Source organism: Momordica charantia (genome assembly GCF_013281855.1).
Source record: "Momordica charantia cultivar OHB3-1 chromosome 2 unlocalized genomic scaffold, Mcharantia_2.0 BLBB01000002.1, whole genome shotgun sequence".
Classification (NCBI taxonomy): Eukaryota; Viridiplantae; Streptophyta; class Magnoliopsida; order Cucurbitales; family Cucurbitaceae; genus Momordica; species Momordica charantia.
In genome coordinates, this window is record NW_028275160.1 from 7,646,353 (window position 1) to 7,673,466 (window position 27,114).

A 27,114-nucleotide genomic window follows, 5' to 3' on the forward strand; every position below is an offset into this window, starting at 1 on the left:
TAGAATTACATCATCAAAATCAAATATGTAATACAAGGTTTTAAATGTTAACGTCGATGAAAATGTCGATGTCGATGTCTCAATTTTATGGAAATATTGATAAAATGTCGATGTCGATGGATATTTCTGTAAAAATTAGATAAATTAAAAAATCGTAAAAAAATTTAAATTAACAAATAAACATCTTTTTATTTCTAAATGAGTTAAAAATTATTTATATTAATATTATGTATATATTAGTAATATTAGTTGATATTTATTCATATTTTGTCGATTTTTTTTGTAATAGGATGGAAATTATCGATTTATCACTCAAGTCGATGTCGAACATATGGATAGATAAAAATGTCGATAGATATGTCGACGTGTCGACACATATTTAATATCATGATGTATTGTACATCATCAAATTTAAATCTAAGGTACAATTGCAAATATGTCAAAAACATTTCGTAAAATTAGCAAAATAACAACTACATTTAGTTTTTTCAAATATATCACTTAAAAAAACGGAGGTCCAATTTTAAAATGGCAACTTTGTCTAAATGATATATATCTATAATACATATATAATATATCTAATTACTGGTATATATATGTGATATACGTCTTATATACTATTGATATAAGTGTCTGTGCAATACACATATGATACACATCTAGATGTATTACTGATATGAGTATTTGATATACTACATATCAATATATTATTGATATAAGTAAAATTTTTTGTTATATTTAAAAATTTTAAAAACAAGTGACATATTTAGAAATTCATCAAAATTTTTGTTACCCACACCATTTCTCAAAATCTAAAATAAATTTAGGGGGTATTTGGTTCGTTGTTTTGCCTTGGTTTATTAAGTGTGGGTTTATTAACTGGAAATAGGTTTATTAAGTCTGTGTTTGGTTGGCAGAGGAAATAGATTTATTAAGTCTTGGTTTGTTTAGTCTATGGTTGGTATTAAGTCTTTGTTAAGTCTGTGTTTTGTATTTTGTTAAACTAACTTTATTAAGCTCGGTTTGTTGAGTTATAATTTTTTTTGATATAATTTAAATTATTTGACAAATGTCAAATTTCTTATGAAATTAGGAAATACTATTTTAAGGATATATAAATATTTTTAATATATTTGTCCATCCAATTTTTTTTCCAATGATTAATTTTTAAAATAAATATTCAATTATCTATGAAAATACTTTTAAAATATTTATCAAAGTTTAAACAAGAGTATACAAATTCATTCGACATAAATTTTACCATAGAGAAAATGTTATCAACTATTTATTTAATTTTTCACTATTTACTATCTTAAGTAAATTTTATTACTTAATTATTCTAAAAAAAATTATTAGTTAATTATCATTAACACGACTATTAAATTTCACTTATTTTTATTTGATAATTACGTTTTCTTACAAAGTGAAAACCTTTTAAATAATAATTACTTAAAAAACTATTAACTTCATGAGTTAAAAGAAGAGATAAAATTAAAATAAATAATTATACAAAATTATGATGTCTTTCATTAATTATGTAAATGACTTTTACATTCTCACAAAATATATAAGAATACTCACATTTTATAGAACTTCTTCGAGGTATATTATAGTTCATCATCAACAACCCAATAAACTAACAGAATGAAAGAAAAAAAAGCTAAAAATAGATAGTAAGAACAAAAAAAATTAGATTTTTCTCGGATCGTTTAGAAAAGAAACTAGAAAAAAAATATTACATGTAATTTTAATTAAATTGATTTACTTATTAATTAATTTCTTTATTTATTTAATATATTTAATTAAAAAAATAAATGCATTTCAGGGGAGAGAATAAAGCAGGAGTAAGGAAAAAGTACCGTAGAACTTAAAATCCTATCCGCGTTTTGAAAACGGAGAACCCCTTAGGATTTTCAACCGGTACGATGTAGAGAATCGCCAACCTTGATTGTAGAGCCGACCGAGGAGAGTGGGTCAGTGCTGTGGTGGCTCCTTTTGAAGATGGTTTGATCATTGATGCGGAGCCTTCTGGGTTGAAAATGCGCACCACATTGTCCATATCTCAACGTCTAATCCCTATTCTAGCGGCAAAAAGTCGACCGGGCGACATCCAAAGTGTAAATTGTAAGTGGGTTCTTGGGAATCATGAATAAAATAGCTTTGCTTTTACTTTTCTTCCATGCATTGGGATGAATGAACTGTTCTATTTTGACTCGTAAATTGTTTCTGTGGGCTTTGGACGCACATAAAGGTCGGCCTTCAGATCCCCTGCCAAAAAGGTCAACTCCATTTCCTCCACTATGAAGAAACATAATCAATTAGAAGGCGTTGACGCTAATTTCAAGCCCAAGTGAGTGCAACTTCTGACACTTTTCTAGCTGTGTTGTTTGAATTCGATTGTTGAAATTTTTATATGGGTTGGTTGGCGAAACGTCAAACAGGGGACTGGGTTTTTGTGTGGCTGGTTCGGTTGGTAATGTGCTTTCTTCTTTTGATAATGGAGATCACTTTTGTAATAGTGGCCAGCAATCAATCAAAAGGGGTATATTATGTTTACGTGATTATGATCAATTTGGGGTGGGATCCCATTTCGATCGGGATAAATTAAAGCAGGGCATACAAAAGTCAATTACGCAGAGAACTTCAACATCATAATGCAGCCACAGATTTTGGGCGGAAATTCTTCTTCCTTTTTACAGTCGTTGACTACTGTTTATGGATCGATGTGACACCCCTTTAGTTGAGTGAAGCACGTAATTCATGAGCTGGAACTTTCTAACCCTTTTTTTTTTATTGCTTAATGAAATTTGACCCCCCTCAACTTATTGTGCTTATTCTTCTACTCACACACACCATCTGTTCGATTAAATTCCGCAATGGGTTGTTACAACTTTTTTATTCTATTGGGTTGGCTGTGGATGTGAAAACTAGGTATAACTTATGCACATTATCACTTTGAAACGTTCAAAGCAATGGGAAGGCCAACCCCACTTCCTTTTTTTCTTTTTTTTTTCCTTCCCTCTTTATTAAGAAGTCACTTTTTCTTTATCAAGAGCCTTACATGTTGGATTTCCCACTATAGTAAAGCTTGAGCTGAAAGAGGGATTTTCCATTGGCAGGAGGAGAACAGGAGACGGCCATCTCAAGGCACCGAGGAGGAAAGACCACAAGATCGGAGTTGTCGTTAGAGAAACGAAAAGCTATCATACCGCGATACAATCTCACAACGTTCAAAGGAAGAGGTAAATAATTTCTATGTTCCAGCTTCGAATCATTTGGCCTCTTCTATGCAGTCCATATTTAAGTTATGTACATCAACTATATATATAACCACATTGTTAGAGCAAATAGCTTATCATTCGACTTTTTATCTTAATCTTCACTATATTTGTTTGGCTATGTGGGCGCTCTGAGTTACTTTCATCTCTTTCTAGGTTTTTCTTAATCCATATTTAGCCAAGCATATATATAAAAGTGTGTTCTCATTGCCGTTTTATGAGTAGTTGAATAGAAAATGTGTACAAAGCACCTCTAATCTTTTGTATTATTACATATAGTTTGTTCTAGAAAATATACAAACCAAGATACGTTGATAAATACAGCCTCCTTTCCATCCCTGGCCCTTAATCACTCATTGATAGTAAAGTTTAACAGTTAAAATTATCTACTTCAGCAGAAAAAAACTTTCAAACCCGAACGCCATCAACCAAACTTGATTCAAGATTTTGGAAATTCAGGTATTCTCAACAAAATCCCAAAGCATACCCCCAAGTCTTGTTTGGTAGCCAAAAACAAGCTAATACTCTTGGAAAAAGACCAAAATTTTATCTTTCATAGAATGAATCTCAATCACTTGCCTTAAAGCAATCAGTTTCAAGCACAGACCCATGTTCTTCAACGCCTTTTATCATCTCCCAGTAGTCAAAGTCAAGCTCCTAGAATGTAACGGCAATAATTGTCAATGATGGTAGTTAGTACATGGGTTAAGGAGTAATAACCAACTCAGCATCTCAGATCAACCATGGAGTCTATCTATAGTTTGGTTTAGATAAATTGCCTCTTTTCAACTCTCGGAGGAGGCCTTATTTATTGGAGTCTACTCTCTTGTCACCTGTCTATCAAGCTCATCAATCCACCTTCATCTCTCTTCTTTTAATAATTGGGGTACCACGAAGGTCCCACTTCTTACATTATACTCATAATCCACTTCTATTAATTCCCGAGAAGGCATCACTCACCTCAAGGTTAGGTCTAGGAGAGAACACAAATTTTAGCTTAATAACATTTTCACCTGGCTTAAATTTTAGAGGTATCTTCTAACATTCCAAACTCTTAATTACCAAAAGGGACGCTCCTCAAGGGTATTCCACTTTCATCTCAAGTCATTACCATACCACACCAAGTTTTCTTTGCTCTCATCAAGCAAATTATCTTTGGAGTCCTTGGTTAGGTCTTCATTCAGTATTATTAACAAAGTTTTGTCTTCGTGTAATAAGAGTTCTTCCATGATTTTACTTTTGTTCCTCATGTCAATATGGCAAAACCCATAGGTTGCCGTTTTCTCCGTTAACATCTTTTGTTGTTGAATTGTTTAACAATTTCCTTTATTCTTCTCTTCATTCTTTTTTTAGCTCAAGTAAACGCCAGTTCACCTCTTTCCCTATTTTAAGTTCAACTTTTCCCTCAAAATCCACAACTTTTAATCTTACTAATAAGAGAAATTTGCTGGAAATCATAAGACATGCGCAACAAAGGTTTCAAAAGAATCTACTGTGTGGATTTCATGTATAGGGTTTTCCTAGTAATCCGTTTCTAACATTCTAAACTCTTAATTACCACGAGGGTCACTCCTCAAGGGTAATCCACTTTCATGTCAAGTTTTCTTTGCTCTCATGAAGCAAATGATCTTTGGAGTCCTTGGTTAGGTCTTCAAGCCTTTGGTACTATTAGCAAAGTTTTGTCATCGTATAATAGAAGTTATTCCATGTCAATGTGGCAAAAACCATAGGTTGCCGTTTTTTCTGTTGCTGAATTGTTTAAGACTTTACTTTATTATTCTCTTCATTCTTCATTTAGCTCTAATAAATGCCAGTTCACCTCTTTGCCTATTTTAAGTTCAACTTTGCCCTCAATTTCCACATAGTGAATCTTAACTTTGCTGAAAATCATAATACATGCACAAGAAAGTTTTCAAAAGAATCTACTGAGTGGATTTCATATATAGGATTTTCCTACTAAAAATGAGAAAATGAATAGAGGATGAAGACCATCAAGACTTTGTGATTTGGAATACTCTATATCCTGGTAAATAAATGAGAAAAAAATTCTTATTTTAGTATTTGCATAGATTTATTATTCATACATTTTTTTCATAAGTCAAGAAAAAAAAAGAAGATGAATAACGAAAGAATATATATGTATGTATATGTTAGAAATGATTGTACAAATCCTTTCATATATGTTCATATAGTTGATGTTTGTATCTTGGTCGTTGAATATTCATACATATTTCATTTTAGTTTTATAAATTTCAAATATTTTTTAGTCCCTCGAATTTTAAGTATTTTATTTTACTCTCTAAATTTTAGATTAAAAATAAAATATTTTAGTAATTTTTCATTACAAAAATCTAATTTCATTTCAAATTTTAAAAGTTAACCCATAACATGTGGCTTCAAATACTATTAAAATAAATGAATAAAAAGTATGTTCTTTGTTAGATTTTTTGGTAAATAGTTCATTAAAAAAATTAATTACAACAACGATTTTAATAAATTTTTATTGTTAAATTTTGGAAACTAGATCAAAATATATACTTGGAAATTTAGCCGTAAAATAGAATAAGCACTTCAAATTATATTTAGGTTTGATTCTGTCATGCTTTACTAATAATTCATCAAATTGAAGCAAGATTTCCACTACTGAGAGAACATAGCTTCAATTATTGACACCTGAAAGTTTTTTGGGGAAAAAATAAAGAGAAAATTTTCACAATCAAACCTTTCACTTGGCCCCAGAACAAACTTTAAACAAATTGAAGAAGCTATCTCATTGACTTATTCCTAACAGGTTTCAAATAGGTTTTTTTTGCCTATTGCATCATATGCTATATTTAATAAAAAAAACTACCTATTCAGTTATGTCAAAACTAATTATATATTACTTGACATAAAACTACTATTTTCTAGCATTGCACTTTAATCGTGTGTTTCTCATTGTTATTATCACCGAAAGCTTTACTGATATCCTCAACTCCCAAACTCTCCTTTCTTTCAGATCATCACCAGAGAAAGATGGCTTTGCGTCTTCAAGTTACTTCTTGTTCCCTCATCCTCCTTGGTTTACTCATTATAATGGTAAGGTTTTATGAATTGATAATCAAGTTCATGCTTAGAATAAAAATTTTCAATCCTTACTACAATTTGGTAGAGGGTTGTTTCTTTAATTTCAAATCTCAAGTCTATTTCTTTTAGTACTTCTGAAACTTATTTGATTTTCTTGTGGAAGGGCAATCAAACAAATGAAGAACTTGATTACAAAAGGAAAAAAAAAGTTCTTACCTCTTCTTTCTTTCTGGATCAAGCTCTGACAAAGCTTTAGGACTTGTTATTTTCTTTTCAATTCTATTGCAGGTTGCACAACAAAGTACTGCTAGGACATTAAATGATGGCTATGACAAGTTTCTAAATCCGAAAATTAATGATGAAACAAACACTCGTATTAAGGAAGTTGATGATGGCCACCAGAGGATGAGAAATAATCATGTGCATGCTCATGCATCATCTCACATGGAACAGTTGGATCCTTTATTATATGTTTTCTTCACCTTAAGTGATTTGAAAGATGGGAAAAAAATGCCAATTTACTTTCCATACTCAAGCCCATCTGAAACCCCAAAACTACTGCCTAGAGAAGAAGCTGATTCAATTCCTTTCGCATCATCACAACTTGAATACCTTCTATCTCTATTCTCTTTCCCAAAAGACTCTCCCCAAGCCAAAGCTGTTGAATATACTCTTACACAGTGTGAGCTTGAATCCATCAAAGGAGAGACCAAATTCTGTGCCACTTCTTTAGAATCAATGCTGGATTTTACCAGAAAAATGTTGGGAGCCGATACCCAATTGAAAGTTTTGACCTCCACTCGTCTCTCCAACTCCACTATCCTCCTTCAAAACTACACAATTTTGGAAGAACCCAAAGAAACAGTGGCTGCAAAAATGGTGGCATGCCATGGCATGCCTTACCCTTATGCTATTTTTTACTGCCATTGTCAAGAGAGCAAAAACAGAGTGTTTGAGATTTTACTAGGGGCTGAGAATGGAGATAGAGTGAAAGCAAGTGCCATTTGCCACATGGATACCTCTCAGTGGGACAAAGATCATGCCTCATTTGAAGTTCTGAAAACTAAACCAGGAGCTTCTCATGTTTGCCATTTTGTCTCTACAGATAGTTTAGTTTGGCTGGCTGCCTAATCCTACATTATATTATTTACTTTAGTGGTTGATTGATTTACTAATTTTGTATTTGTGTTATACTTCCTGGCTTGATTTTAGGTGGTTTGTTAGTTTTTTATAGTGTGTTATTAGTTGAAGACTTCTCCTTATATTATCTACAAGTGAAGTTTGGCTGAAGTAAATTCTTAGCTCTCTGCGAATTATTTTGGTGTGTAGATTGATAATTATTTGCTTTTATATACACATTGATTTATATCCCTCGAGAAAATAACCAACCTTGGTGAAGGGTCCGTTTAGTAATGTTTCCCTTTCTTATTTATGTTTTCTAATTTTTAATAAAAAAAAAATAGAATTGCATAACTCCCAACCCCATTGATTCAAAATGATGAAAACAAGATTTTTATTTAGATAAATGAAAACAAGAAACATAAGTAGTCGTAAAATGTTTAGATTTCTTAATAAAACTGAAAACAAGGAACAAAAAATGGAAACATTACTAGACAAGTACTAATTATATACAGTAATTTATAATTGTATACGTTTTTTTTTCTTTCTTTTTGAGATAAACGAATTCCATTAAATCACTTAGTCCTGGGGCTACATGTGAATACACGAATTAGAATACTACGACGTGCACGAAGGAAACTTCACCAAAAGAAGAGACAGTTTGGATATCATGAATCCAAGTCCCATCCTCACTATTATCTTCAATCTCTCCTGAAATCACCTTGGTTGCAATTTGGGAGTCGAATTCAAGAATAATTTGATGCAAGTTGAGTCGAAATGCTAGACCGATCCCTTTCGAGATTGCGTTGATTTCAGCACGAAGAGGTCAGAAAGGAATATGATTATTGTACATTACAACTATTGATACTGAATCCATATTTAACGATTACTAAGTGATGCTCTTGTATTTATTGGCTTAACTTGTGATAGAAGAGAGTAACATACTATTTAGGTCTTTGAGTTTAGGCGACTTATCGGTGCGACAAGGACATGAGACTTTGTGTTATTACCTACTATAAGATTTTGTGTCCTCGAGCCTTGCATAGTATTACTCAGTCTAAGCAACGAGTTCCGGTTATAGGGATCCATTAACATAAGTCACACGACATCTATTCTGAAAAAAGAAAAAACAACACCAAAAAAAAAACCTAATTGTCATATTTTGTCTGCTTCTACAAAATCTCTCTTTTTTTTTTAATTTCGTTCACTTGATCTTTCCATTCTTATCGCTTTATAAACATCTTCTGACCTAAATTAAACCTAATAATCAAACTTTTTAAGTTCGTCTAAAAATAAATTTGCAGTATAAACACTTGTGACCTCCCCTCTCTCATTGACCTTTACTATAATGGTGTTATCCATTAAATTTCACTTTCTAGACACCATTGAATCTGTAACTAATAAATTCAAAACTCACACGACGTCTTGAATTTGCCACCAAAGCAAAGATAATATTCTCTCCAACTTACTCCAGTCTTTTATTTCCATATTTGAAGAGTTATGCTGGATAGTTAATTTCTCAATTCAATTAATAAAAGTTCTTCATTCGTACCGATTCTATTAGGAGTAGTTACTTAGTTAGATATTAGTTAAAGTAACTAATTTCTCATTACTGTTGTATGGCGTATATATATGGCTACCTGTTGATAATTAATATTAAGCAAGATCTTTAAGTTACTCTCAAACGTAATATGGTATCAGAGGATTTTTTTACTTTTTTTTTTCTGAGAGTCTGGCGGTTACTTTTTCAAGAAATTTTCTTGATTTTCTCGCCATCTTGCTTCTACCATGGCTGAAGAGGACTTCGTCAATCCTACAAGCGAATCTTTCTTCTCCATCTTTTGTTCAAACATCCCTTGAACAATATATCAATCCTTACTTTCTTCATCATTCTGACAGCACTAGCCTTGTTCTAGTTTCAGATTTGCTTAATGATGAAAATTACACTACCTGGAGCAGATCGATGAAGATAGCCCTAACTGTGAAAAACAAATTCGGCGTCGTTGATGGATCAATTCCACGTCCCGATGATGAACATCTCAATTCTTGGATCATTTGCAACAACGTCGTCATTGCATGGATCTTGAACTCTCTTTCGAAAGAGATATCGGCTAGTGTCTTGTTCGCCGATTCTGCAAGAGAAATTTGGTTAGATCTACAAGAACGATTTCAACGACAAAATCGACCTCGAATTTTCAGCTCCGCCGTGATTTATCTACATTAGTTCAAGATCAGTTATCTGTAAGTGCCTATTTTACGAAATTGAAGACATTATGGACTGAACTTGCTGCATATCGTCCTAATTGTTCTTGCGGTCGCTGCACTTGTGGAGGTGTCAAGTCTCTTGTTGAATATTTTCAGACTGAGTACGTGATGTGTTTCCTCATGGGCTTGAACGATTCTTTCAGCCAAATTCGTGCTCAGCTACTCCTTATGTAACCTCCTCCGACGATCAATTGTGCCTTTGCTTTAATTGCTCAAGAAGTTCAGCAAAGAGCTATTTCGCAGATCTCTCTTGCTAATTCTTCTGCTTCGTCTACAGCCTTCATCGTCTGCGGCACTCAGAATTCGAATTCCTCGAATTTGTCAAATTCGTCGACTTCTTCGAATCGTTCTCTGTCAAATCAGGGCAAGCGAAAAGAAAAATCGATGTGTACTCATTGCGGCCTTTTAGGCCACACTGTGGATCGTTGCTATAAACTCCACGGGTATCCTCCGGGATACCGCAATTCCAATGCTCGAGGTACACATCCATCACCTGCTCCAGCCAAATCTGCTGATGCTACTTCTAAGAATACGGCTGCTATTCCGGATTCTTTATCACATATCAATGCTGATCAATGTCAGGGATTATTAGCAATTCTTCAGTCTCATCTTGCCAAAGTCAAGACTGGTTCAGAGTCTGAGTCTGGTACATCCCATGTTGCAGGTACTTGTTTTCATTCTCTGAATATTCATGGCAGTTCTCTACATCAGTGGGTTATTGATTCTGGGGCTTCCACTCACGTATGTTATTCTCGAGAATTATTTTCTAGTATGAAACCAGTATCTGAAGTTCATGTATCTTTGCCTGATCATTCTCGAGTTTCTGTTGAGTTTATTGGAGATGTACAGTTGACTGATCAGATTATTCTACAGAATGTCTTATTTGTTCCCCAATTTCGGTTTAACCTGGTTTCAGTCAGTGCCTTAACAAGAGATTCTTCTCTACTGGTTAATTTTTTTGGTGATTCTTGTTTCATTCAGGACAAGTACTCTTTGAGGACGATTGGCAAGGGTAGTTCTTGGCAAGGTCTCTACTTATTTTCTGCTGCATCGACTCCTATCACCAAAACTGTATGTACTGCCCACTTGCCTAATCATCGTATTTGGCATCAACGTCTTGGACACCCTTCCTCTAAACATCTTAGAGTTTTAAAAGATGTTTTACATTTGGATTCATGTATGTCTTCTCACGATCCTTGTCTTGTATGTCCTTTGGCCAAACAACGTCGATTGTCTTTTGTGTCTCATAATAAACTTGCTGAGAGTTCTTTTAATCTTCTGCATTGTGATACATGGGGTCCATATCGGTCTCCTACTTATAATGGCTATCGGTATTTTCTTACCCTTGTGGATGATTATTCTCGATTTACATGGGTTTTCATGATGCGCCAAAAATCTGATGCTTAAGAATAATTCCTCAATTTTTCAAGTATGTTGAAACACAATTTGAGAAAACTATAAAGCAGTTCAGATCTGATAATGCTCCAGAATTATCATTCACTGATTTTTTTCTTTCAAAGGGTGTTCTTCACCAATATTCATGTGTCGAAAGACCTGAGCAGAATTCAGTTGTAGAACGGAAACACCAACATTTACTTAATGTTGCTCGATCATTGTATTTTCAGTCACATATGCCTATTACGTTCTGGGGGGATTGCATTCTAACTGCTTGTTATTTGATCAATCGCACTCCTTCTTCCATTATTGATTGGCACACACCGTTTTCTCGGTTATATGGCAAAGAAGCTGATTATTCTATGCTGCGTACTTTTGGCTGTTTATGTTTTGCATCAACCATTCCATCTCATCGGTCCAAGTTTCATCCAAGGGCCATTCCGTCTGTTTTTGTTGGATATCCACCAGGTGTTAAGGGGTATCGATTATTTGATATTGAAAACAAGAGGTTTTTTGTTTCATGGGACGTTATCTTTCATGAAGATATGTTTCCTTTCAGTTCAATTCCATTAAAGGATGATTCTGTTGATCCATTTCCAGATTGTGTTTTACCAAAGGCTTTTGATTTTTCTGGTATACCTGCTATTTCTCTTACAGATTCTTCGAGCCCCACTACTAATGTTGATCAAAATATTGTTTCACAGCAGCCAGTTTCTGCTTCACATGTTTTTATGGATGAATTTGTCCCAGATGTAGTTCATACTGATTCTGTTGTGGATGAGAGTCTTACAACCTTTGTTACTCCTACTGATACCTCAACTGTCAATGATGTTATTGTTTCTTCATCTGCTATTGCCCCTATTCGCAAGTCTCAACGTGTTTCGCGGCCACCCACCTATCTTAAAGACTATCATTGTAGTCTTCTTCATTCCACAGTCTTACCAGATATCAAGACTCGATATCCTTTACAGAAGTTTTTATCTTATGAGAAATTGTCTCCTTCCTATGGACAATTTATTCTGAATATTTCTACTGACTTTGAACCTCAATTTTATCACCAAGCTGTCCCATTTGCTCATTGGCGTACTGCTATGCATGAGGAATTACAAGCCATGGAAGCCAATCAAACATGGGCTGTTGTTCCTTTACCATCCAGACAACACTCTATTGGATGTAAGTGGGTCTACAAAATTAAACACCGGTCTGATGGAACTATTGAAAGATATAAGGCCCGGTTGGTTGCTAAAGGTTATACCCAACAAGAAGGTATCGATTATATAGAGACCTTTTCACCTGTTGCAAAACTTGTTACTATCAAGGTGTTACTTACTATCGCTTTCTCTTTAAATTGGCCTTTAGTCCAACTTGATGTGAATAACGCTTTTCTTAATGGTGATCTTTTCGAAGAGGTGTATATGGATCTCCCATTAGGATATAAGCATACTGTCACAGCAACTAAGGGCGAGCGTCTGGTATGTCGCCTTCACAAATCGATTTATAGGCTTAAACAGGCTTCGAGGCAGTGGTTTGATAAGTTTTCTCATACCTTATTGCTTATGGGTTTCAAACAAGCTAAATCTGATTATTCGTTATTTGTTCGGGGCAGTGGTTCTTCCTTTGTCGCTCTTTTGGTCTATGTAGATGACATCATCATAACCGGTGCATCTTCTTCTGTTATTGATGCTTTAAAGACTCATCTACATATTGTTTTTAAGTTGAAAGACTTAGGCCATTTGAGATATTTTTTGGGCTTGGAGTTAGTAAGGTCCTCTGCTGGAATTTTCTTGTCCCAACGGAAATATACTTTACAATTACTTGAAGACACTGGTTTTTTAGCTTGCAAACCCTCTGTTTTGCCCATGGATCCTCATGTTAAGTTGAGTGCTACTGCTGGTTCTTTATTGCCAGATGCTACTGTCTATAGGCGTCTCATTGGTAGACTTCTCTACCTTACGGTTTCAAGGCCGGATATCACCTTTGCAGTACACAAACTCAGTCAATTTGTGTCTCAACCTCGTCAGTCTCATCTTGATGCAGTTCATTATTTACTTCGGTATCTCAAGGCTTCGCCGGGTCAAGGCATTATGTTGAAGTGTTCTTCCTCCTTTCAGCTTCGAGCTTTTTCGGACGCCGATTGGGCTTCATGCTTAGATTCCCGTAAGTCCACTACTGGTTTCTGTATTTTCTTAGGTGACTACCTTGTATCATGGAAGGCCAAGAAACAGAAACCGTCTCTCGGTCCTCTGCTGAGGGACTTCCAGGTTTCTTCTTCTTCCCCAGCTCTTTTGTTTTGTGACAATGAGGCTGCCATTCACATTGCCACTAATCCTATGTTTCATGAGAGGACCAAACATATTGAGTTGGATTGCCATTTCGTACGAGACAAAGTATCAGCTGGGTTGATTAAACTGCTCCCTGTGCGTTCGGATCTTCAACTTGGTGACATTTTTACTAAGGTTGTTTCTACTCCTTCTTTTTCTCATTTGTTTAACTAATTTCTCATTACTGTTGTATGGCCTATATATATGGCTACCTATTGATAATTAATATTAAGCAAGAAAAATGAAAAGGTCGTCTTATTCAAAACCCCAATTATGAAACCCCTTCTCTCCCACTTTTCTCTCTCACTTCACACCTTGGAACGCACCGTTCTTATAGAGAGAGAGGCGCTTTCACATCTTCTTAACCCGAAATGGCAAATGGCTGGGGAGAGGAAAGGTTCCTTTTTTTAGGGTACCCCCGGGAACAGATCCAGTGGAGACGGGGTGGGGCCTGTAGCTCAGAGGATTAGAGCACGTGGCTACGAACCACGGTGTCGGGGGTTCGAATCCCTCCTCGCCCACAACCGGCCAAAAAGGGAAGGACTTTTCCCTCTGGGGGTAGGAAAATCATGATCGGGATAGCGGACCCAAAGCGATCTTGTTTCCACGCAGTTGTTTTCTTCGTTAAAACTTTTGTGATATTGCGGGAAAAGTCAGTGTGGAAACTATACCTTATGCATATGTTGTTTGACTACTACCATTCTGGTGTGTCGTGATCCTACTACATTTGGTTGACAAGGTAACTCGTAGGATATATTAAATCTTAAGTAGGTGGCCACTATGATTTGAACTCATTCCCTTTAAGATCACGTCAAAACAAACAACTAAGACTCTCCCGAGTGTCAATCTCCAGAACCCCTTTCACAATGATCTTGAAAATTCTTCATGTTAAAAGAGATTTGATAGCTTCTCTATGACAAGGGGATTAAGCTTTTCACATTTACTACTACATTTATCAAATGATTGTCCATCTTGACTACCTTAGTGAAATCACAAGTGAATGTATATATATAATTTTCATTCATCCAAGTTAATCTTTCAATGTTTGTGGGTCCCCAAAAAAGGGCTTATACTCAAAATCCTCCCTAAAAATAAGTTTTCCAGCAAATATTTTTTAATTCTAACTTTATATATATAATTTTTCGATCATGAAAATTTAGAAGGTCAAATTGGCGAGAAATCTTGTTAAGGATCTCATATTAAAAAGACATGAGTTATTCCTCACATTGCCAATTAATTTAATAAATATTTTAAATCCTATTACATAGTACTCCTTTGAATCTAAGACGGAAGCAAAAAATAGATAATTATATTGCTCATTTATTTCTTTACTCTGACATAGATTTATACTAAGGGAGATTTGCTCTCTTAAACTTTAAGTCAATTCTATTTTTGGCTTTTGAGCTTTGAAATGTTTTGTTTTAGTCCCAAACTTTTCATAAAAAATATGTCATTCATTGATGTTAATTTCTTAAGAAATTATTTTTAGAAACTCATCATATGTATATCTCTTGTTCATTAACCTAATCAATAAATGTTTATAAATTAAAAACAACGATATTTAATTATTTGATGCCCTTCTTGATTTTCCTATCACTTTTTTTTTTGGCCTTTTTTCGCTTAAGAGAAAAAAGTGCTAAAAAGTTTCTTTGCCCATTTTGAAATAAATCATAGTGAGGGTTGACCAACTCCACCATACCATGGGAAGCACTATGAAGCACAGTCCAAACTAATTTGACACCACCACCCTTATTCTTTATTATTTTAATACAGATGATAGAGATTCGAACTCAAGTTGAAAATAGGTATTTTAATCAGTTAAGCTAAAATTATGTTATCACCATACCATTATTTTTATATTTACGTGGACTCAATTAGCTTGGTATAATACATCAACGTGTACCTCATTACTTGCTTGATTATGATTAATAGTATCATTGGTTTCATAGACAAAATGAACCTTTTCAAGTTTAAAAAACTCTCTTTTAGTCCATGTATTTTTAACTTTAATTCATTCGAGTCCATATACTTTCTTTTAAAATGTTTGTTTTTGTCACTTTTTTTTTTGTTCATTTATTTTCATTTTCATATTATTTATTGCTACTAAAATTTTAGTATAACAATTTACTGATTAAATTTCTTGTTATTCTTGAAATATAGCATTAAATTTATATTCTTGAAATGTAGCAATAAATTTGTATTTGTATTAAAATTTTATAGGTAGGAACCAAAATATGGTCTATTTTTTAAAAATACATACCTGAACTAAAATAAACAAAGTTGAAACTATAGGACTAAAATAAACCTTTTGAAAATACATAAAATAAAATCTAAAATACAACAATAAGAATAGCATTTAAATATATATGTTTTTTTTAAATAAAAGAAGGAGCGTTTACTTTAAAGCTCAAACTGCTCAACTATTTTTATGTCAAAAATAAATAAATAACTATCGTGTCAAAAGGTCGAAGAATTTCTTTAGATTTCAATCATTTCATTAGGCTTGAAGATAAGGTTAAGAATCCACCCATTTATTTTATTTTATTAAAAATGCATAATTTTCCACATAACATATATAAATGTCCCTTTTCTTCATTATGAGAATTATTTAATTTTATTTTTATATACATTTTTCCTCAATCTCTTAATTATTTTTTTATCAAGTTCCTTTTCAATAAGGTAATATGACTTCTAAATACAGTTGACATCCTTTTAAATCACTTAATTACTTGATTAAGAAATTCAACAAATCTTACTCAAATAAAGAATCCACCTCCTAAAGCATTATCCTATATATATATAGATATATATATAATCATTTGCACAATGAGTTCCAAATATAAATAGATTAGTTCATGATCTTCTTGATGAAACACCCAATTAGAATTTCTCCCAAAACAAATTAGAAGAAAATGGCAGAGGGTACTTATTGTAATTTGACCCTCATTTTTTACTTCCTTCTTGTTTTTGTGGTAAGCTTTCTGAATCCATAATGTAAACTTCCCCAATTTCATTTCATCTAAAAACATTAATTCTTTTTTTTTTTTTTTCCTTTCTGCAGAAGGACTCTAATGCCATGATGATACAAGAAGTTGATAAAGAGATGGTTGGATCGTCCAAACGACATGTCGAAATTCAGATAACGAGCAAATTAGATCCTTCTCTCTATGTTTTCTTCACTCCAAACGATCTAAAACTTGGAAAAACGATGTCCATCTTCTTCCCAATCAAAAACCATTCCCAAATTCCCAAACTTCTTACCAAAGAAATGGCTGATTCCATCCCTTTTTCAGTGGCAAATCTCTCTTATCTTCTTGAATTCTTCTCCATCCCCAAAGGCTCTCCCCAGGCCAAGGCTATGGAGTACACTCTCACACAGTGTGAGCTTGAGCCAATGAGAGGAGAGACCAAATTCTGTGCTTCCTCTTTCGAGTCCTTGTTCGATTCGACACGTGGCGTTTTCGGGTTGGAGACCCGAGTGAGGGGCATGGCCACTAGGTACCCTAGGAGCTTCAAAACCGAGCTGCAAAACTACACCATATTGGAGGAGCCCAACAAAATTTGGGCACCAAAAATACTGTCTTGCCATACCATGCCATATCCTTATTTGGTGTTTTATTGTCACAGTCAAATGAGTGACAACATGTTGTACGAGGTTGTTCTTGAGGGTGCAAATCGCGACAGAGTTAAGGCTCTGGCTATTTGCCACTTGGATACTTCTGAGTGGGATCGTGATCACATCGTGTTTAGAGTGCTTGGTGTTGAGCCAGGTGCCTCATCCGTTTGTCATTTCTACCCTGCAGATAATTTAATTTTGATTCCTGACTCCAATAATTAAGACAATAGGAGTGGTATGTTTTTGAGAGGTTTGTGATATTGAAATGATGTGAAGTTTGTGTTTGCAACTTGACTTGTTTCTAAGTTGGATCTAAATATATGGATAAATTACGGTTATTTAGAAATGGTTAGCGTGGAGTAACCCTAATTGATTGAGCAATATGGTTATAGGCTTACGATATGTGACCTCAAACTATGTGTTGCCATACATGATAATTTAGTCCAAATAGCAATATAAAGAGTATATAATACCGTAAAAATTGCAAACTTATCTCAACGACGTAGCTCATATGACTCGGTTTGATTTGGGGGATGATAGTGTCAAATACAATCGAGACTAAATATGACAAAACAACAATATATCTTCTCATTTTCTAATAAAACCGTAATAGAAGTGTAACATATCACTAGAATAATCATATATATCTTGAACTCAATTTTGATTGGGCAATGTTCTCCATGTTCTTGTACGTGGATTTAGATTCAATTTTCAAGGAAAATTTCCTAACCATATTTTTAAAGAAAATTGGAAGTTGTCATTTTGAACCCAAATATTTTTGTTTTTTTGTTTTTGACTGCTATGTAGTTGGGAAAGAGAAAAATATAAACCTTCTTCCAATGGTAAGATTTCTTAAATCCACATGACAATACTGGTCTAGATCATTTGACGACCTGATAAAGCTTATAATGTTGGACTAATTTGAGCACAAATCACCTGGTTTAGGTAGATACTAAAAAGTCATGGTCATAAATTTGATCTCCACCCCACATGTCATGCTAAAAGAAACAAACAAAAGAAAGAGTTTATAGCGTGGGACTTCAAAATGTTGAAATCTAATGCAAAATCACGTCTATAAAATGTACTGTTTCGGATGAATTTTGATGCAAAAGTAGTGTTTTTTAGAATGAATTCTTTCATTTTTTTTATAATAGAATATTAAACAATAAGATGATTAATAAAAATTAAAGGTATTACGCACGTCAAAACAGTTTTTTTTTTTTTCAGAAATGATATTAAATTTTAGAACAGCTTTCGAACATGCTTTCAGTATATATATTTTTTAACATGCTTTCAGGATCAATTCTTAATGCTCAAGCCCTGGGCGAGGTGGCAGTCCAAAGAGGACAGTTTCAAGATGAGGAATTTTGACAAGAATGAGATAAAATGTTGATTCAGCTGCAAAGATTAAGAATCATAGCACTGCGTTTTCATGTACTAGCTCGTGTGCGTTAATTCGAAGAATTTGAAAGGTTACCAATGACACGATGCAGCGCTGTAAATTTTGATTCAAATTTTGGATGTTCTGTATCAAAGCTTGGTTTAGATGATTTGGCAGATGAATGGATTTCCCCATTTGAAAGTCACACTCTGCATAATCAAATCATTGTAATTTGCATATATGGCTGATGAATGATCGGTCTTCACCAAATCCGTGTTCAGTATTCTGTCTCGAGCACACCGTCGATGAGCCCAAATTCCAGAGCCTGCAAGTGCGAGAGAAGGCAAAATAAGTTTTCTGGAGTTCTAATATTATGTTTCCTATACTTTTTTTCAGTCGTTCACAGAATTTTAGTCAAGTAGCCTATTTTCTAACCTGGAGGTGGAGGTTTTTTTTTAAAAAAAAAAAACTACACAGAGATGGGTTGCAAATAATTTTTTGAATTTCAATCCGCCACTAGACACTGTTACCTCAGAAACAGACAAAAATCGATCTCTTTCGGTGTATTGTTGTACTTTCTCAAGAGGTTGTCCGGTAAATGCAGAGAACATCTTGTCAACTTTCTGCACCAATAAATCAAGGGAACGATTGGAATGATAAATTGCTTGATACAAAATAGACACAGCGCAAAGTGTATTACAATGGAAGGAAACTAGAAAACACAGCAAAGCAAGTAGTTTTAAATGATACAAACATATGCATACAACAAGGGCTGCAACTTCAAGATTGACTTTTGTAGGCAATGATTTTACCCTTCCAAAATATCCTAAAATATAAACAAAATAATCCTTACTAATTTTATGAATTATATTTCGATCTACAACGAGTTGTCTTGTTTGCTATAGCTTGAATCCGTATTCTAAGGATGCTCAAGATGTCTGCAGTTGCAATTGCCATATTATTCCCAAAAGACAGGCCAGATATGTCTATCAATATTGTGGCATTAGCAGTTAAACCAATTAATGACGATCTAAACTGGTTCACCACCTACTTGCACAATAGTGATTCAGGTCAGAATGTCACCAGGCAGAAATCTTCTGTTTGCAGTCAGTCAGAAACTACATACATGGTAAAGCCATTTCTCTGTCTCAAAGTTCTAAAAAAATTTTGCTTTAGTTATTGGTCGAGACTAGCAAGAACATAATGAACAATAGGCACATTTTTTCCTAGTATTATCCAAAGCAAAGGCAAAATGTATGGTCAGTGTTCACTTCCAAGATAAGAAAGAGAGACTGACATGGCGTGATTGAACTGCTTCATTGACTTGCCGTCTAACATCTTCCACGTGACCCTGCACTCATCCGAAAGAATCATATTATCACTGAAGGTTGGTTACTCGATAATGATCTGGTTCTCACTTGTCACAAAGCGAAAAGTAGGAGGAAGCCCTATTATTACATGTATTGGACCAGTTCAAACCTAAACAAAGAGCATATTATTTGCTTAAACTTAAAAGCAGCAAACGATCTGGGGAATATTGTATTGTATATAACACAATAGTTCAAGCGGTCTTAAGTATTAGTCATTAGGGCAAAACAACGAAGGAGCCAAAGGGAACAGCACAAATCAAGACCCCCACCTGACCATTTTTGCTATATCATTCTAAGGTAACATATATTCTTTTCCATCCCTTTTCCTCCCATATTCATGTTTTTTAAGATGAACTAAGAATGTAATAAAACTTTAGCCATACCCCACATCCACTCTGTGGCTGATGAATCATAATTCGAGAATTCGGCATAGCATAGCGCATTCCCTTTTCTCCACCTGCAAGGAGAAGAGCCCCTTGGCTTGCAGCAACTCCAAAGCACACTGTGCCGACCTTAGGCTTTATCTGAGAACACAAATCTTATCTCTTAATTCTTATAGCTCAAAGAAAACTATCCTTTTCCTTCATATTCAAAATATGGATAGATTAATAGGAGGTGATGGCTGGATGCTCTAAGCAGCATACCAAATTATAATAAGGCACAATCATTCGATGAAGAAAATAGAATCAAAGGTTCAAGTCAAATCCCCATTTACATGCAGGAAGATTATCACACAAGATAAGACATGGTACCGAGGGCTTGTCAGATTCAGAAAAGTATTCTGATGAATATAACTGTTGACTCAAATCTTTCAATACACAAACACAATGAGCCCCAGAAAATGATAAATGAACCACCCACCCGCAAAAACAAGGTAGGTTCCACAATTGGAAATTTCATAAACAAATGAGAATGTTCCATAATTTCTTTATATTGCCCCACAAGAAAGAAAATTTTACCAGTATCATTTACACACTTCAAAATTTCCCAAAAAATTGACATGCCAATTCATGCAAACACCAAAGACATTCCAAAATGAGCCAAATTACAGATAACATATCACTATGAGAGCAAACACGCTAATTGTTCCATTTAATTCTCAATAACTTGTTTCTTTTAGCTTGAAAGTTGCAGGTTCTAGTTCTCCTTATCAAGGGGCTATCATATCTTCTTTAGCTAATTATTATTACTATTATCTTGTGCAAGCTAAAATATGAAGCATAGCATAGCAGATATTGCTACCCATAACAGTTCGTTGATTTTGTGAGCTTATAGAAGTGTCAGAAACACCCTTGATATCAAAATAAATAACTGAAAAAGTGGATATGGAAGTAAATATAAAATATAATACTGAGGCTTCAAAGAACCAACCAAACATAAAAAGGCAGTGAGGGAGAGAGAGAGAGATAGCTTTCAAATCTTACCCAAGACATACAATCATAAATTGCTAATACTGAGTATGTACTTCCACCGGGGCAATTGAGATATACCTGATAAGGTCAAAACTAGGTTTACAAACAAATTAAAAATAAATAATCAAGATCTATAGTTAACAGACTGAGAAGGGGAAAAAAGGCTTGTTTTTCTTTTTCGCATACCAGGATATCTGCATCCTCATCAATGGTTGCTAGAGTCACAAGCTGTGATATGACTCGCTGTGCCACAATGGAGTTGACAGGTTGGCCAATAAATATGATACGATTCCTAAATAACACAGACGAGAGGTCCAAAGGCCCTCCCGGTGTCATCACTGCAGGCATAATTGGTGGATTACCTTTTTTGGCTTCAATAGGTCTATAACTGTATAAAAGAGATAGTGTTCATCAGATTAATTATTTCATTATGTCAACAGAATAAAATCAGAAGGCAGAATATCCAGTTTCGGGAAATAAAGACAAAATATACAGGAATACTTCACATAAAGATGGTATTGCATAGACATGATTTACAATATATATTCCATCAAAATCATAAAGAAATGCAATACGAGTTAAATTGCAAATAAGATAATGCCGAAAAAGGAACATTAGGTAAATGCTAAACGGTGCAAACCTTGTACTGGCGTGAAGAAAATCTTTATCGTCGAGGCTTAGAGGAGCTCTGATTGATTTACTAGATAATCCTTCAAAAAGGAAAAAAAAAATCCGCATATAGTCAATTATATTGTGCAGTGCATCCACATAGGTGCCATTTCGATCATATATATCGAATATATCAATAAATGCAGCAGGTACAACAGAAATTCACTAGTTTCAAAAAATTATCAGAGCACTGTCACCGATATGCAACACGGAAATCGGTATTCGAAAGTAAGAACAAGTTATCTAATCTTAACATGAAGTCCTCTACAGAATTAGGGCATTCATGTCAGCATGTACAAAATCAGAAACATGATTGGCGCAAAAACAGTTTACCAATAGTTGAAGAGTCGCCATAGGGCCTCGGCAGGGTAGACACTACCGACCTCTGCGAATTTCTAAGTAAAAGACCCCAAAATTAGAGAAATGAAAATTTTAGAGTAAAATGGGAGGGGATTGCGCAAATAATTGAGGAACATAAGAAAGCAATACCTGCGAGAAAGTGGAGGGATAGATGAAGTTCTATTGTTCGAGGACACGGAGAAGGTGAGAGATGCAGTGAAGGCAGAAGCTGCCATTTCCAGCGAAGCTTGTGAGGAGGGCGCTGTGTTCTGGAGCAGAAGTTTCACTGTGAAACGAAAACGAAGAAGGAGACAGACGAAAAATATCAGAATAATTTTACTGGCGTGATCTTCCCAGAGTCCCAGTCCCCCATGGGAATTGCTTTTACCAATTTGCCCATGGCCCAAAGGCCCAACCCAGCAATACTTCCAATAGGCCCAGAAGCCCACCTTTCTCGGCCCAATTTTTTTTACTACAAATTTAATAATAATAATAAGGTCAATTTTCGTTTATTAGTGAGATAATTTTAATCATAAACTTTTGATTTAATCAAATTGGACCCTGAATTTGAATAAACGATGGAACTAATGTTCTAAGTGGATTAAGTTTTTAATTTTTGTTTAAAGATTCGTGGTTAGTTGCGAATCCTAAATTAAGTGATTAGATTAAGACAGTTCTATATATTCCGTTATTGTAATTAAATTTTTTTACGAAATATTTATTACATCTGATATTCTATTATTAAGTTTTAGCACAATTTTGTTTTCTTATTATTGTTTTAGACCACGTTTTTACTCAATTATATCATCAAAATTTTAGGTACTTTTACACCTACTGCTCAAGTATAATTCAAGTCATCCTTAATTTGTCTACTAGGTCATAGGTTAAAGTTTGAATTTGTTCTTCTTTGTTTAAAGATATAAAGATTTTAAATTAAATTTTGGTTTGGCTGTAGTTCTAATGATTTAATTAAATTTTGTTATTGGGATATTCACCAGAAACTAATAGAAACCACTTTTTTTTGTTTCTTTTGTCGTTGTATTGCAAGAAAAAAAAAAAGAGACTATTATTGAGTTTAATCAGAATTCATTAATAAAAAATAAAATAGATAAGTAATATATGTTAAAATTATATTTCAATTGTCAACCTCAAACGTAGCTAGTAATAATCTTCTACTTTGAGTTCAAATTCTTATTCTCTATGAAAAAACAAATTATATTTCAATTACACATGAATGTTGAGTAGCTAGTAAGTAATTTGAATTGTACTCATAAAATAAATAAATAAAAGAAGAAGATTAGTTTTCTTTTAGTTAATTTATTATTATTATTATTATTATTATTTTAATTTAGTTATGAGAAGTTTCCAAAATTCGAAGTTGAATTTCATAAACGAGAAAATAAAACTACTAGCGCTCGAACATGGATCTCTCTCAAATCCTTCTCGCCGATAGCCTCGCTCGATAAACCCTCCCTAACAGGTGAGAGGCAGATCGATAGAAGATTTGCAGTTTTCTCTGAACCCGGCACTCTCTTCTGCTCTCTTCACAGCACCAGCAGTTCGCAGCACAAGATCTGCGGTTTGCTCGCCCCCTTCTCTTTCGGTATTATCATCTTTTGTTTATCTCTCTGTTAAAAATCCTACCCAACCCGAAGAGGGAGGAACCTGAGAGGGTTTTCGATTTTGTTTCTTTAACTTATGTGGCCTGAATTGAGAGAATTTGATCGCTTTCACTGCCAATCTTTCCTCCTCCTGCTGGAGTCTTTTTCAATTTCCGCCCCTCTTTTTGTTTTTCCTTCCATTTTTGTTGATTCTGGTTTTGTTCTTCTATTTTTCTGGCATAATTTTATCCCCTTCATCCGCCACTCACCCATCATATCCCCAGCATTATGATTTTAATTTCTCTACTGAACCAATCAGAAAAGATAGCCCGAACCCTCTTTGGGTAGATGCCAACCAGAACTATGTTCAGTATCTTTCTGAAGTTTGAACAGGTTTCTACCATTCATTGACAGAAGCCTTCTTTCTTTCCTTTTTTTTTTTTGGCCACTTGCATTGTGCAATATGCTGTTGTATAGTTAATCTTCCATTTTCTTGGGTTCAAAGTTTTTTTAATTATGAATCATTTTTTATGTTCTGCATTATTTAATTCTCTTTCAAGTTTTGTTTCATTGGATCTTTGTATATTTTGGTACTAGAAATCATCTTAGAAAGCACAGTGGTCCGGTGAATTTCCCCCCGGGCTGTTTGGTAGTTAAGTTTATTATTATTTTTTATTTTTATATTTTTTTGATATTTATGAGCCGCGCACCTCGATTATTCACGGGTCAATCTATTGACCCTACTACATTTAGTTGATAGTATATTAAATCCTAGGTAGATGGCCACCATGGTTTGAATCGATAGTTAAGTTTATTAACTTTGCTTTGACAGCTTATACTGTCCTCTGTTTGTCTCTCTTAGTACTATGGACGATGATTTTATGGGAACTTGTTATTTTTCCATTCGTCTTCATAATCAGTGTTTTATGTCTTCTTTTCGAGATACCATCTTAGTTTACTAGGTGATGTCCTCTACATAAATAATTTTGATTCAGTTCTCTATTATCTTTTTTGGAAACTTCCTACATTTTATAGGTTTTAACTCTTATTCTTGTCTCTAAACTTTCCTACATTTATTCTTTTGGTCCAAAACCTTCAAATGTTCTGTTTTTGTTTGCAACTTTCAAATGTTCTGTTTCAAATCTTAAACTTTGCATAGAAAAGCTACTTTTATCCTCATTTTTCATATTTCGAAACCAATACTTGATACATCATGTGTGACTTCAAACACTTATCTATTACTGACATCATCTATTGAAATTAATGAACAAAAAGACATGCTTGTTTTTGTGTTTTGTTAAACAAAAAAGGTAGGGACAAGGACTAAAATACGTTCTTTTGTGAAGTTTAAAGCTTAAAGTAGAATATTACACAACCTGCATTCCCATGCATTTTAACATTTCTCTTAGACTCTAAACGCTCACCTTTTTGGCTGTTATATATATAGGTATTTTGATATGGACAGCTTAGTGGACTCTTTAAATAACGCGTACCAGGAGTTTGTTGCTGGGGCAGCCAATGTTCTTGAAGCCAACGAAAGCTCTGGGGCTCAGAAGACAGCAGCAACAGATGCCGCTCTTGAGAATTTTAAACAGAAATGGGAGCTATTCAGGGTTGCCTGTGACCAAGCAGAGGAGTTTGTGGAGTCCGTGAAGCAGAGGATAGGATCAGAGTGCCTGGTGGATGAGGCCACTGGTTCACTGACTGGCAAGTCTGGGCAGCCTGCCGCTGCCACCGGTCTTCCACCGATCAGTGCCGTTCGGCTGGAACAGATGAGCAAAGCTGTGAGATGGCTTGTGATTGAACTGCAGCAGGGCTCAGGAGCTGCTGCTTCTGCTTCAGCACATTCTCACCCTTCTGCCCCTTTTGATGCTAGATTTACCGAGGATGCAGCCCAATAGGTACCTATCTTATAAGGCAAATGGAACAAGTATTCTGTTTTGCATGAAAAATGACTCACGGGGTGGGGCATTTGCTGTGCAAAATAATTGTCTTCAAACCTTGATTGAATGGAAGAAATGGAAACCATTTCTCCTGTATCTATAGTTAACTAATATACTTTCACGTTCTTGTACTTGTTTGAGTTGTTTTTGTTAAGGGTTGGGTGCAAGTGAAATAGTCTCTAATATATATATTTCTTCTCTTCTCCCACAATATATTATAGGACTAGCTGAAATTTCATTGATCGTCGTTGCTCGAAACATTGAGAATATGTTAAACGATGAAAGTTATCATAAGTTTGTGGATTCATTAGTGTTGTAAAATCTAACCTGTGTTTCTTTACCGGTCATTCTCTTTCTATTTTTTATATATGCCAAATTCAAGCCATAACATTGGTTTCTCATAGAACTCGGATAATGTGGGTCAATGAAAAAAAGGTTAAAAGGGTTGGAGGAATGAGTTCAAGCTTGGTGGTTACTTACTTGAGGGGTTTCTCTTGCAACAAAGTTTAGTTGGGTCAAATAGTTCGTCTGTGGGATTACTCATGTTGTCCCATAAACCGATACAATTTTTTTTTTTTACAGGTTTGCTCTGTTGTGATCATATCCCTCTCCTCTTCTCATCTTCTCAATGGTACAAGGGATGTATGATATATAACGTGAGATTCTTTTTTTTCCATAACCAGTTTTTACTCGAGGATTTGGGGCATTTGAAATCTTGGGTTGGTAATTTCTCGTTCGTAAAATATGTATGTCTTTCAAATTTGAGAATGTAAATAATTTATTGCTCCAAAAAATAAATAAAAAAATAAAGGGGAGTTCTAGATTTTTCTTTTTTTCCGACAGATTCCTAGAAGTTATTTAATTTATTGTCTGAGCAAAAAAATCGGAATAAATTATTTCCTATTAAAGTGATTCGTTTAATTTTAAGATAAAAATGGAGAAGCACAACAGTAAATCTAATGATGTGAAAAATTACTTTGATTCAGGGAATATTATCCTTAGAAAAAAAAGACTTGCCTCGTTTTATTAAAATCTAATACACATTTGGTCTTCATTGTATTATATAATTTTAAAAGTGTTGATTTATTTTCTTAGTTTATGCACAATTCCACTTGGATTCTAATAATTTAAAAAAGTTTAATACTATTTTGGTTAATGTATTTTTAGCTTTTGTTTATTGTATTCTTATACTTCCAAAATGTCTATTTAAGTCGGTATATTTTCAACATTTGTATATTTTTATTTTTATACTTTCAAATCGTTGGTTTTGGTCCTTGTATTTTAAGTGATATTTTTTTCTTATTTTTTTATTCGAATATCAATACGATACGACATTCAA

The 27,114-nt window shown here is 34.2% G+C and overlaps 4 protein-coding genes and 1 non-coding gene across 11 annotated transcripts; 4 read left to right on the forward strand and 1 right to left on the reverse strand.

The window, feature by feature from the left end:
• Positions 1-1,859: 1,859 nt before the first annotated feature.
• On the forward strand, positions 1,860-7,660 carry LOC111017139 (BURP domain protein USPL1). Of its 4 annotated transcripts, XM_088120362.1 has the most exons (5): positions 1,860-2,124; positions 2,252-2,350; positions 3,120-3,242; positions 6,277-6,356; positions 6,601-7,660. In XM_088120362.1, the coding sequence occupies exons 2-5, from the start codon at positions 2,301-2,303 to the stop codon at positions 7,473-7,475; spliced, it is 1,128 nt and encodes a 375-aa protein (XP_087976488.1). In that variant the 5' UTR covers positions 1,860-2,124; positions 2,252-2,300; the 3' UTR covers positions 7,476-7,660. The 4 variants fall into 4 exon arrangements, with proteins under 4 accessions (XP_087976488.1, XP_022148511.1, XP_087976489.1 ...); XM_022292819.2 differs by lacking the exons at positions 1,860-2,124; positions 2,252-2,350 and adding an exon at positions 2,575-2,753 and having other exon boundaries at positions 6,633-7,660; XM_088120363.1 differs by lacking the exons at positions 1,860-2,124; positions 2,252-2,350 and adding an exon at positions 2,575-2,739 and having other exon boundaries at positions 6,633-7,660.
• Positions 7,661-13,886: 6,226 nt separating this feature from the next.
• Positions 13,887-13,965, forward strand: TRNAR-ACG (transfer RNA arginine (anticodon ACG)). The gene has a single exon. It is a non-coding gene; the product is annotated as a tRNA-Arg (tRNA).
• A 2,315-nt stretch (positions 13,966-16,280) lies between these two features.
• Positions 16,281-17,398, forward strand: LOC111017261 (BURP domain protein USPL1-like). Its single transcript, XM_022292963.2, has 2 exons — positions 16,281-16,416; positions 16,506-17,398. Exons 1-2 carry the CDS (start codon positions 16,357-16,359, stop codon positions 17,280-17,282), a joined length of 837 nt encoding a protein of 278 aa, XP_022148655.1. The 5' UTR covers positions 16,281-16,356; the 3' UTR covers positions 17,283-17,398.
• A 1,039-nt stretch (positions 17,399-18,437) lies between these two features.
• Positions 18,438-22,578, reverse strand: CLPP6 (CLP protease proteolytic subunit 6). 2 transcript variants are annotated; one of them, XM_022292950.2, is made up of 9 exons: positions 22,382-22,575; positions 22,226-22,287; positions 21,864-21,933; positions 21,410-21,611; positions 21,236-21,301; positions 20,195-20,335; positions 19,739-19,792; positions 18,972-19,064; positions 18,438-18,766 (listed from the first exon to the last, which is right to left on the reverse strand). In XM_022292950.2, the coding sequence occupies exons 1-9, from the start codon at positions 22,465-22,467 to the stop codon at positions 18,719-18,721; spliced, it is 822 nt and encodes a 273-aa protein (XP_022148642.1). In that variant the 5' UTR covers positions 22,468-22,575; the 3' UTR covers positions 18,438-18,718. The 2 variants fall into 2 exon arrangements, with proteins under 2 accessions (XP_022148642.1, XP_087977263.1); XM_088121137.1 differs by lacking the exon at positions 20,195-20,335 and having other exon boundaries at positions 22,382-22,578.
• A 1,034-nt stretch (positions 22,579-23,612) lies between these two features.
• Positions 23,613-25,906, forward strand: MED32 (mediator of RNA polymerase II transcription subunit-like protein). Of its 3 annotated transcripts, none has more exons than XM_022292813.2 (2): positions 23,613-23,834; positions 25,280-25,906. In XM_022292813.2, the coding sequence occupies exon 2, from the start codon at positions 25,290-25,292 to the stop codon at positions 25,731-25,733; it is 444 nt and encodes a 147-aa protein (XP_022148505.1). In that variant the 5' UTR covers positions 23,613-23,834; positions 25,280-25,289; the 3' UTR covers positions 25,734-25,906. The 3 variants fall into 3 exon arrangements, with proteins under 3 accessions (XP_022148505.1, XP_022148506.1, XP_087977264.1); XM_022292814.2 differs by having other exon boundaries at positions 23,613-23,810; XM_088121138.1 differs by lacking the exon at positions 23,613-23,834 and adding an exon at positions 23,867-24,225.
• Positions 25,907-27,114: the final 1,208 nt, after the last annotated feature.